At 37.8% G+C, this 12909-nt stretch overlaps 1 protein-coding gene across 1 annotated transcript; it reads left to right on the forward strand.

Annotated features, from left to right (window-relative positions):
- Positions 1 to 7644: 7644 nt before the first annotated feature.
- On the forward strand, positions 7645 to 12767 carry LOC109111923 (C3a anaphylatoxin chemotactic receptor-like). The gene is made up of 3 exons (XM_042776485.1): positions 7645 to 7942; positions 8643 to 9162; positions 11817 to 12767. The coding sequence occupies exons 2-3, from the start codon at positions 8644 to 8646 to the stop codon at positions 12327 to 12329; spliced, it is 1032 nt and encodes a 343-aa protein (XP_042632419.1). The 5' UTR covers positions 7645 to 7942; position 8643; the 3' UTR covers positions 12330 to 12767.
- Positions 12768 to 12909: the final 142 nt, after the last annotated feature.

Below are 12909 nucleotides of genomic sequence, written 5' to 3' on the forward strand. Positions count from 1 at the left end.
GGTCCCTTTCTACGAAAGCACTTTTTGTAAATAATATGATAACTGATCATAATCTAGATGCACTCTGTTTGACAGAAACCTGGCTAAAACCTGATGATTACATTATTTTAAATGAGTCTACACCCCAAGATTACTGTTATAAACATGAGCCACGTCCAAAAGGTAAAGGGGGAGATGTTGCTTCAATTTATAACAAGGTTTTCAGGATTTCTCAGAGGGCAGGCTTCAAGTATAACTAATTTGAAGTATTGGTGCTTAATATAACATTATCCAGAGAAACAAATGTTAATGATAAATCCCCTGTGATGTTTGTACTGGCTACTGTATACAGGCCACCAATGCACCATACAGACTTTATTAAAGAGTTTGCTGATTTTACATCCGAGTTAGTGCTGGCTGCAGATAAAGTTTTAATTGTTGGTGATTTTAATATCCATGTTGATAATGAAAAAGATGCACTGGGATCAGCATTTCTAGACATTCTGAACTCTATTGGGGTTAGACAACACGTCTCAGGACCTACTCATTGTCGAAATCATACTCTAGATTTAATACTGTCACATGGAATTAATGTTGATGGTGTTGAAATTATGCAGCCAAGCGATGATATATCAGATCATTTTTTAGTTTTATGCAAACTTCAAATAGATAAAACTGTAAATTCTACTTCTTGTTACAAGTATGGTAGAACCATCACTTCTACCACAAAAGACTGCTTTGTAAGTAATCTTCCTGATGTATCCCAATTCCTTAGCATATCCAAAATCTCAGAACAACTTGATGATGTAACAGAAACTATGGACTCTCTCTTTTCTAGCATTTTAGATACAGTTGCTCCTTTACGCTTAAGGAAGGTTAAGGAAACAGTCTGACACCGTGGTGTAATGAGCACACTTGCACCCTAAAGAGAGCAGCCCGGAAAATGGAGCACAGCTGGAGGAAAACAAAACTAGAGGTATTTCGTATTGCTTGGAGGGAAAGTAACCTATCTTACAGAAAAGCATTTAAAACTGCTAAATCTGATTACTTTTCGTCTCTTTTAGAAGAAAACAAACATAACCCCAGGTATTTATTCAATACAGTTGCTAAATTAACGAAAAATAAAGCATCAACAAGTGTTGACATTTCTCAACATCACAGCAGTAATGACTTTATGAACTACTTTACTTCTAAAGTCGATACTATTAGAGATAAAATTGTAACCATGCAGCCATCAGCTACAGTATCACATCAGAAAGTGCACTATAGATCCCCTGAGGAACAGTTCCACTCATTCTCTACTATAGGAGAGGAAGAATTGAAGAAATCTAAACCAACAACATGTATGTTAGACCCTATTCCATCTAAGCCCCTAAAAGAGGTGCTTCCAGGAGTCATAGATCCTCTTCTGACTATTATTAATTTCTCATTGTTATTAGGGTATGTCCCCAAAACCTTCAAACTGGCTGTTATTAAGCCTCTCATCAAAAAACCACAACTTGACCCCAAAGAACTAGTTTAATTATAGACCGATCTCGAATCTCCCTTTTCTTTCCAAGATACTAGAAAAGGTAGTATCCTCACAATTATATTCCTTCTTAGAGAAAAATGGCATCTGTGTGGATTTCCAGTCAGGATTTAGACCGTATCATAGTACTGAGACTGCTCTCCTTAGAGTTACAAATGACCTGCTCTTATCATCTGATCGTTGTTGTATCTCCCTTTTAGTGCTATTGGATCTTAGTGCTGCGTTCGACACTATTGACCACACTATTCTTTTGCATAGACTAGAACACTTTGTTGGCATTAATGGAAGTGCATTAGCATGGTTTAAATCGTATTTATATGACCGCCATCAATTCGTAGCAGTGAATGAAGAGGTATCATATCGTTCACAAGTGCAGTATGGAGTACTGCAAGGCTCAGTACTAGGGCCATTACTCTTCACGCTTTACATGTTACCCTTGGGAGATATCATCAGGAAACACGGTGTTAGCTTTCACTGTTATGCTGATGATACTCAGCTCTATATTTCTTTGCGGGCTGGCGAAACATACCAAATTGGAAAACTAACGGAATGCATAGCCGATATAAAAAACTGGATGATGAGTAATTTCTTACTGCTAAATTCTGAAAAAACAGAGTTATTAATTATAGGGCATAAAAGCTCTGCATGTAATGACCTAGAAAGCTGTCTAAGCCTTGATGGCTGCTCTGTCAATTCTTCGTCATCAGTTAGGAACCTAGGTGTGCTATTTGATAGCAACCTTTCCTTAGAAAGCCACGTTTCTAGCATTTGTAAAACTGCATTTTTCCATCTCAAAAATATATCTAAATTACGGCCTATGCTCTCAATGTCAAATGCAGAAATGTTAATCCATGCGTTTATGACCTCAAGGTTAGACTATTGTAATGCTCTATTGGGTGGTTGTTCTGCACGCTTAGTAAACAAACTCCAGTTAGTCCAAAATGCAGCAGCTAGAGTTCTTACTGGAACCAGGAAGTATGATCATATTAGCCCGGTCCTGTCAACACTGCACCGGCTCCCTATCAAACATTGTATAGATTTTAAAATCTTGCTTATTACTTATAAAGCCCTGAATGTTTTAGTACCTCAGTATTTGAACGAGCTCTTGTTACATTATAGTCATCCACGTCCGCTCCGTTCTCAAAACTCTGGCAATTTGATAATACCTAGAATATCAAAGTCAACTGCGGGCGGCAGATCCTTCTCCTATTTAGCGCCCAAACTCTGGAATAACCTACCTAACATTGTTTGGGAGGCAGACACACACTCTTGCAGTTTAAATCTAGATTAAAGACCCATCTCTTTAACCTGGTTTACACATAACATACTAATATACTTCTAATATCCAAATCCGTTAAAGGATTTTTAGGCTGCATTAATTAGGTAAACCGGAACCGGGAACACTTCCCATAACACACGATGTACTTGCTACATCGTTAGAAGAATGGCATCTACGCTCATATTAGTCTGTTTCTCTCTTATTCCAAGGTCACCATAGCCACCAGATCCAGTCTGTATCCAAGTCAGAGGGTCACTGCAGTCACCCGGATCCAGTATGTATCCAGCCCAGATGGTGGATCAGCACCTAGAAAGGACCTCTACAGCCCTGAAAGACAGCGGAGACCAGGACTAGAGCCCCAGAGACAGATCCCCTGTAAAGACCTTGTCTCAGACGACCACCGGGACAAGACCACAGGAAACAGATGATTCTTCTGAACAATCTGACTTTGCTGCAGCCTGGAATTGAACTGCTGGTTTCGTCTGGCCAGAGGAGAACTGGCCCCCCAACTGAGCCTGGTTTCTCCCAAGGTTTTTTTCTCCATTCTGTCACTGATGGAGTTTTGGTTCCTTGCCACTGTCGCCTCTGGCTTGCTTAGTTGGGGACACTTCATTTACAGCGATATCGTTGACTTGATTGCAAATTATTGCACAGATACTATTTAAACTGAACTGAGCTAAATGATGACATCATTGAATTCAATGATGAACTGCTTTTAACTGTCATTTTGCATTATTGACACACTGCTTTCCTAATTGATGTTGTTCAGTTGCTTTGACGCAATCTTTTTTGTTTAAAGCGCTATATAAATATAGATGACTTGACTTGACACATTCGTATTAACAAAGGCTTACGAAAACAAGAACCTGTGTTAACCTTCGAATGCCTGAACTATTTACCCTCTGCATCCTCTCTGTATGATCAGGCATTCCGAGCTCACACTTAAATCAGCTCTTCCCAACTTTGGGGCTCCTAATTGTCCGGCCTAAATATATGCTAGAGATGGTACCCCCCCACCCTGAGTCTCGCTGAGCTATCAATTCTAGATGCCCTGATCAACCTGACCCTCATCATCCCATTCTCTCGACCCCTTCTTCCTCTTTCTACTCTTCCCCAACTCTCTGTTCAACTAACAGTTTCATATTTTGTTTGTGGCGTGGTCCTAGCTAGTGAAATGGTTTATTTGTGTTTTTCAGGTCATCTCCAGGTAATAAATAAAGTATATGAACAATGTAGTGCTAATTGACATAGCATTTATTACAGTATAGAAACTGTTCTGCCTTATTATGTGATAAAAAGTGTTTGTAGTAGCCTATATAAACATTAACAAATCATTATTATTGATAATTATCCAACAGTTATCTGATTTCTAAGCCAATTAAACTAGAAATTAAAAGTTTTTGAACAGTAAAATTGTTAATGTTTTTTTAAAGAAGTCTCTTCTGTTCACCAAGCCTGCATTAGTTTGATCAAAAGTACAGCAAAACAGTAAAATGTTGAAATATTTTTACTATTTAAAATAACTGTTTTCTGTTTGAATATATTTTAAAATGTAATTTATTTTGATTTTAAAGCTACATCTTTAGCATCATTACTTCAGTCACATGATCCTTCAGAAAACATTTTGATATTCTGATTTGCTGCTCAAAAGAACATTTATTATGATGATGATGTTGAAAACATCTGAATTGGAGCTCAGAAGAACAGCATTGATCTGAAATAGAAATCTTTTGTAACATTATAAATGTCTTTATCATCACTCATCAATTTAAAGCATTCTTTCTAGATAAAAGTATTAATTTTTATAATGTCTTTTCCAAAAAATAAAAATTATACTGACTCTAAGCTTTTGAATGGTATATTGCAGGGGTGGTGAACTCCGGTCCTGGAAAAAGTCGCAGCCCTGCAGAGTTCAGCTCCAACCCTAATTAAAACTCACCTGCCTGTAGCTTTCTAGTAACCCTTCAGACCGTGATCAGCTTGTTCAGGTGTGTTTGATTAGGGTTGAAGCAAAACTCTGCAGGGCTGCAGCTCTCCAGGACCAACGTTCTTAACCCCTGATATATTTTATAATGTTACTGGTGTTTTTTATTTTGTTTAAATGGTTTTTATTTCACAAAAATACTAATCTTTGGATCCTTCTATTCATCAAATAATCCTGAAAAAAAAAAAAAAAAAAATTAAATTTGATAATAATAATAATAATAATAATAATAATAATAATAATAATTATATTTATAATAATAATAATAATAATAACTTTAAAAATAATAATCTTGAGCAGCAAATCAGCATATTATAATGATTTCTGAAGGATGTAACTGAAGACTGGAGTAATTATGCTGAAAATTCAGCTTTGATCACAGAAATAAATTATATTTTAAAATATATTCAAATAGAAAGCAGTTATTTTAAATAGTAAAAATATTTCACAACGTTATTACTTTTGCTGTACTTTGGATCAAATAAATGCAGGTTTGGTGAGCAGAAGAGACTTCTTTATAAAACATTAAAAATCTTACTGTTCAAAAACTGTTGACTGGTATATAGTATATATATAAAACATTTCTGTCCCCCTCACTTCTGAAATGATGGCTACGCCCCTACAGTGTAGAATACTACCTAACTACTAATACACTGCTTGTCATTGGGCAATGACATCATGTCATTTAGCAAATTTTATCAACAAATCAACCTTCTTTTAGCAATTTTCTCTGAAAATTAGTTGGCAACACTGCCACTTTCACTGAAAACAAACACTTAACAGCAAAATGTCACAATCGTTTTTCAGTGACCTGAAACTAATGGTTCTAATGTCATAACAAATAGATTTTAATGAATTTTAATAAGTATTAAATATAAACACAAACAGCATTCAACCAATTACACCAATCAGTATGCACGTGGGGAGTGAAGGCTGGTCCGTGTGGTCTGATACAACAGACGAGCTACTGTAGCTCAGATTGCTCAGGAAGTTAATGCTGGTTCTGATGGAAAGGTGTCAGAATACACAGTGCATCACAGTTTGTTGTATGGGGCTGCATAGCTGCAGACCAGTCAGGGTGCCCATGCTGACCCTTGTCCACAGCTGAAAGTGCCAACAGTGGGCATGTAAGCATAAGAGCTGGACCACAGTGCAATGGAAGAAAGGTAGCCTGGTCTGATGTATCACTTTTTCTTTTACATCACATGGATGGCTGGGTGCATGTGCATCGCTTACCAGGGTAACTCGTGGCACCAGGATGCACTATGGGAAGAAGGCAAGCCAGCGGAGGCAGTGTGATGCTTCAGGAAATGTTCTGCTGGGAAACCTTGGGTCCTGCCATCCATGTGGATGTTACTTTGACACATACCACCTACCTAAGCATTGTTGCAGACCCTGTACACCCTTTCATGGAAATGGTATTCCCTGGTGGCTGTGGCCTCTTTCAGCAGGATAACGCACCCTGCCAAAATGGTATTATGTTTTGGGTGTGGTTTGTTTAGGAAGGATATTGGTTTGAGGTGTTGACTTGGATCTCAATCCAATCAAGCATCTGTGGGATGTGCTGAACAAACAAGTCCGGTCCATGGAGGCCCCACCTCGCAACTAACAGGACTTAAAGGATCTGCTGCTAACATCTTGGTGCCAGATACCACAGCACACCTTCAGGGGTCTAGTGGAGTCCATGCCTCGACGAGTCAGGGCTGTTTTGGCAGCAAAAGGGGGACTAACAAAATATTAGGAAGGTGGTTATAATGTTATGTCTGATCGGTGTATATCTGATATGAGGTTGGAAACCACTTCAGACCATTTTCATTTTAACAGATTGAAAACAAAATCCACAGGGAATCTGTATCAGGATGTAAGCAAATACTAAATAAAATAAGGCACACTGACAAAAAAAAACAGACATGGAAATTATATGCACATATTGGTGTATGCTAAATAGACCACAAGATCTTGAATAGATACTGTGAAATGAAACATTATCCGCACTTATAACAATCATTATTATTAGTATTATTATCAGTATTAGCATATTATTCATTCTTTACTTTCAAACTTCAGAAAATAAAATTATGTTTTGATCTAAAGTCACTATGACGCTTTATTGACCGGAATGTAATTATATACATCATATGCTTTAAAGGTACAGTCCTCCCTGAAAATTTACTCACCCTCGGGCCATCCAAGATGTAGATGAGTTTGTTTCTTCATCGGAACAAATTTGGAGAAATTTAGCATTACTTGCTCACCAATGGATACTTTAGATCCAGTGGAATATCCTATGGATATTGTGATGAAAATTCACAAGTAATGTAAGTAATCCACAATCTGTGTGTTTGTAATAAACAAGTTCATTGTCACTTCAGACTGTTGTTTCTGGTTAAAGTAGTGGTTCTCTATCCATAGTATTGCTTTCTCCGGTGAAAAAGTTGTCTTGTCTGAATCAGGAGAAGGTTTTGGGTTTAGATTCAGGACAACAGGGAATGGACTTTTTCACTGAAGACAATGTTATTATGGATTATGGACTGGTATTTTGGTTTATTCCATGGCTTAAAGTTAAAATGCTTTAATGATGTTTTTCTTTCATACAAACACATCTTTTTTTTCTTCTTTGTTCACAAGACATTAATTGAAGGAATGGAGTTGTGTTGTATTTTTTTATCAGTTGTTTTGGTCATTCTGACGGCACCCATTCACTGCAGATGATCCATTGGTGAGCAAGTGATTTTAATACTAAATTTCTCTAAATCTGTTACAATGAAGAAACAAATTCATGTACATCTTGGATGGCCTGAGGGTGAGAATTTTTATTTATTTTTTTAGTAAATTTTCCCTTAAATTCCCTCAGAGGCATAGTACAGTAAACACATTATGTATTTATGTTTCTGTGTTTGTTCATCTGTCTCCTCCCCCTTCCTGTTTATCTTCTCTTTATCTTTAAAGAAGATACTTAATGATCACACTCATGGGAGAAAAGGGTTTAGAGAGAAGAAGAACAGCTGGAAGTGATGTCATTGAACCCATGACTTATTTATTCGCCTGCATGCTGAACATGCCCTATCACTCATACTCAGTCTCTGCTGGACACATTCTCAAAATACTGTGCAGTGGTGTTTTTTCAAACACTGATTGTGCTAACTGGGTCTTTGAGGAAACTTTCACTGAGGTAAGAACACCCACATCAATTCATTATACAGTTGTTAATAGTTTTATTTTTTTTAACTATAATTTTCCAATACAGTCTATGCTGTGCGATGATTTTGTTGCATTTTTGTATTTTTAATAATACACATTTAATGAGCTTTTTCAAACATAAGCTGTTAAATTGCCCATCTCTGCCTTTAATTGTCATGCTTCATATGCGTTTTTCTTATTCATATGTACTACTGCTTTATGTTTTAACAAGAAAGGAGAACCACACCTAACTCTGATGCAAAGCAAGTTTCAGACAGATATTTTGAAACAGACTCTGAGTAAGAGCTGGGTGGCTTCTTTCATGTGAGAGCCAAATATGGCTAGTTTAAGCTATATTTACAATAAATATAAATGTTTAAACCATAATGTAAATTGTTCTTGAATAATAAAAAAAAAAAAAAAAACATAAATATACAAGGAAAAGGTCCTGGGTGAATAAGAGGAATTACTTGTAGATGCTCATATTGTTGTACTCATATTTACTCACTTCTTGTATTGTAGTTCTTGGGAATTATTGAAACATATTTTACACATTACAGGTATCATTTCACATGTACATGCATTTCCTGAGAATTGAACCGGTGACTTTGTCCTTGCTAATAATTTCATCTGTGAATTAGTTAAAATGCTTAATTTAAACAGAATTACTATAAATAACTTTTGTCTCTCAGAATGGCCTCCAATACAACTCTACCATTGCACTATACAGTGGACATTGATGCCATTATGAATAATATTACCATTGTCCTCTACACCATTACCATTATCTTCGGCATCACTGGGAACTCTTTGGTCATCTGGGTGGCTGGCATGCGTCTGAAGCCCAACGTCACTAATGTATGGCTGGTCAATCTCGCTGTAGCAGACCTGATCTTCTGCTTTACCCTTGTACCTTCACTCATCAAAAAAATTTTCTATGACCACTGGCCTTTTGAAAACTTTTTCTGCAAGTTCAGTGGTTTCTTCAAGTACGCCAACATGTTCTGCAGTGTTTTTCTTCTGGCTGTCATCAGTGTGGATCGAGTGCTCTGCATCTGGCGTCCAGTGTTAACCAGAGAACGACGGACGTTATGTGCTGCTCGTGTGGTCAGTGTGGGAGTTTGGATTGTGGCAGTGATCTTTAGTTCCCCATACTATTTTTACCGGCACGTCTACCCTGATGACAACAATTTGAGCAAGTGCTCAATGGAGGTCAGAACAACTTTGGAATTCTGTCTGAATTTAAAAATGGTTTCCAATAATTATCAAAAAACTATGTTTGCATAAATCATAATATAGGATTTAATAATAGGTTGAATAATTTAATTATATAAGTTACATTCATTGTAAGCAGACAAAACAGGAAAAATATGGATACGATTACATTCACACACATTTCGGTTATTTATTGGATTTACAGCCGCATTCTATAACCGAACTCGCACCAGTAAATTTTTAGGATATTTTCGGTGAAGCCATGCTGTGTGAACGGAACGTACTGGACATCTAGTACTGAATGTCAGGTTATACAGTGCGAAAGAGCACTGTTGGGAGTTTTCATGTGTGGTTCCTTATGGAGACTGAGATATAAACAAAGACTATAGAATACCCAAGACGTGTCACTCGTATAGTTTTGAATGGGGAAAAAGTGCTAAAAGCCTGGTCTTTGGACAGTCAGTATAGTCCAACCCCTTTTCCAAGTCTAAGGTCATGAAGAGAAAGATGTCGTTGAGAGGGGGAGGGGAGGGGAGGTTAATGTTTCTGATTAAAAATTACAAGTGCAAATTAATAAAAAAAAAAAAAAAAAGTGATGTGCAGGGATAAATAATTAATAATTAATACTTCAACACTGTGTAAAAAAAATTTGAATTGTTTCAAAGATGGCCGCGAGTTAAATGACTTTAAAGCAGCGGTTCTCAATTCCAGTCCTCGCGCCCCAGTCTCTCTTCTTTGTTAACACACCTAAAGCCGACTTCAGGTTGGCGTGCCAGTTGTCGGCGATTCTTCCTATTGTAAAGTCATGCTGTGTGAAACCTTCTGTCGCCGATCCATCATGCAGTGGGAACACAGCAGCGACTGAATGCTGGCCAAGATAGTCATGCAGTGTGAAAAGAACAGTGACCCGACTACTTTGAAAATCGTGCAGTCTGAACTCGGCTTAATTCAGATAATCAGCTTGTTAGAAGTGAGCTCAGTGCATGAACTGTGTTCCCATTGACATGGGCCCTACACAGTGTTCATTGCCAGAGCAGGTGGAAATCTGTTGAAGTTTACCTCACTTCGGAACATTCATTCATGGATTTGTGCTGCGCAACGTCTTCACTATGGAGCCAGAATGATCTCAATAATAATTCACGCAAAAGACGCGATGCACACATGCATAACCCAATTCACATGCATGAGAAATAATTCACGTGCACTGGTCCGTGTAACTAGCCTGGTAATACCAAACTCTGCTACTTTGCTTTGCTTCGTAGACAGAGTCTGGAAAGGCATAATTGACAAGCGTTTACTTTCTCATGGGGGGTGCTTGTCTGAAGTTTAAAATCATTGGTGTACCCGTAAGCCAATCACGTAACGTTTGGTTATGACGTATGTTATGCATACTTCATTTTAATAATAAGCATTAAATATAGGGAAGTATGAATTTAGCAGTCCCGCTGAATTCATATGGCATTCTATTGATACGCTCGATGTATAAGCACAAGGCCTTCACAGATTTTCAGTGTTATCAGCATAAGTGCATAGTAATTTAGGCAGATTTAACAAAACTCCTAAAAATTGTTCTGCTCTCTAGCAAACAGATTCTGTTTCATGAAAAGGAATATTGCAATAGAGAAAATAATTATTGTTAAAAAAAAAAAACACTGTTTTGTTTTTACTGTAGTGCACGCCCCTGTTTCTCGCTGACGATCGGTAACAATATTTGATAAATTTAACTTTTCCCATACCTGTCGGGAGTAAGGCCACAACATCACCTCCATTCAAAATGTGAACCAAACACTCTTCTCGTTCGGGCTTCAGTTGGCAAATGCCGGTGTTGTGCCCAATTTTGACCCCCTGCCAAATTATTACCCCCCCCTCGTTCAAATCGCTATCTGATTGCCTAATCCTAACCCCACCCCTAATCCTAACCGCTCCCCCAAACCTACTCCTAAACCTACCAATACTAGGGGGGTAATAATCTAGCAGGGGGTCAGAATTGGGCACAACACCGGGAATATTCTCCACAACAGAGCGAATAGCATCCCGTGTCTGCATGTCCGCTGTCGTTTTCGATTTCCCTAACCTAAAATAGAATCTTAAATTCGGCGCTTAGCGTCTACGTCACGGCTCTCAGCCCGCCCTGGAATTGAGAACCGCTGCCTTAAAGGGACTTTGATATAAACTATCATCTGTAGTAGTTCCAGTTACTGTCCTCCACTGGAGCTGTTCCCCTCAGTTTTGTGGTCTACGCACGACTTCAATGCTCAGCTCTTTATAGAAGTATAGAAACTGCTGTCCGATAATTCAGATTTGATGGAAGAAACTGCACCTCAAATGAACTTCTGTTGTGTCAAATGTGATAAGATGAAGAACATCAGCTGAACAATCGGTACTGATGTTAAGCAATAGTACAATCATTTCCAGGCTGAGACCTATAAGTAATTGTGGTTGTCAATCCAGAAAGCTGACAGTGTGAATGTATCTTATTCATTGTTATTTACATACAACTTTATTTCATAACTGAATGTGACACATCAGATGAATAAATAATGACAGTTATCATTTTTGTGTGAACTATCCCTTTAAACATGTACTTTCTTTTAGCATAGTAAATGTTAAATTGTTTGCCATATATTAGAAATCTGATTTACTTTGTGCAGGAGAAAGAAGCATCAAAGGGTGACAATTCAGCAGAGAATGCCTTGTACAGCATTCGCTTCTTATGTGGATTCCTGTTGCCCTTCCTGGTCATCCTGTGCTGCTACATTCTAGCAGGCTTTGGAATACGCAGAACAAGGTTTTCTGGTAAAACGAGGCCTCTCCGTATTCTTGCTGGACTTGTTTTTGCCTTTTTCATATGTTGGGGTCCCTACCACTGCCTACTGCTTGCCAAGATGGTAGACAAGAAGAGCCCCGCTCTTAAAGTGGGCCTGCCTATTGCCAAGGGCTTTGCGTATTTCAACAGCTGCGTGAACCCGGTGCTGTACTTCTGCATGGGACTGGATGTTAGAAAATGCTTCAGACAAAGCATATCAGGGATTTATCGCAGAGCACTTATGGAAGAAGGCCACACTTTGCAGCCCCATCAAGGCACTGGGGATGAAAGCTGTAATTCAAATCCAAAGACTGCAGGGATTGTTCAAGACAGACTGGAGGGCATGACTAAAGTTTAAAATAGTTTTATTGTAATATAATTTTTGCTTTTTAGCAGTATCAGTTAATGGGAAATTTTATGGTGAGGCCATGTGAAGTGTGATTTTTTATTTTATTTTTTGACAATCATACTACCAGACTATCTCTAAAATAACCAAACTAAGAACTTTTTAATTAAAAACATAAAAAGAAAACATTCAGTAACAGTAGTCTTCATAATTAAGAACTTATATTGTGAAAACCTAAAAATAATTATGAAATCAACGTATGTTTGGGAGTATGATTTTGACACTTTTGAAGAGGAAACTGATTCTTGCTTTTGATAAGCTTTAGATTTGGAAACAGTGGTTTTCACAAGTCTGCTTCTGTGACCTCTTAGTATTAACATGTAAGCCAACGTTTAGCAGCTACTACATTTCCTTGTTTCAAATCCAATAAACTGTGGTCAGTTTTCCTGAGAAAGTCTCTTGATTTAGTGTAGAGTAATTCACTTCATACCAAGAGTGCCAAAACCATAGACCTTTGTTCCTCTTCTCTGATCAAGATGTCCTAAACTTTTTTTATTCTCTGGATTTACTCGGGCAAAAGCTAGGCAATCTG

This window comes from Cyprinus carpio, chromosome A19, assembly GCF_018340385.1.
Source record: "Cyprinus carpio isolate SPL01 chromosome A19, ASM1834038v1, whole genome shotgun sequence".
Taxonomy (NCBI): Eukaryota; Metazoa; Chordata; class Actinopteri; order Cypriniformes; family Cyprinidae; genus Cyprinus; species Cyprinus carpio.

Coding starts and splice junctions, on each gene's coding strand:
- LOC109111923 (XM_042776485.1), top strand. CDS start 8,644: ATGGCCTCCAATACAACTCTACCATTGCACTATACAGTGGACATTGAT. Junction 9,163..11,816: donor TGAGCAAGTGCTCAATGGAG/GTCAGAACAACT, acceptor TACTTTGTGCAG/GAGAAAGAAGCATCAAAGGG.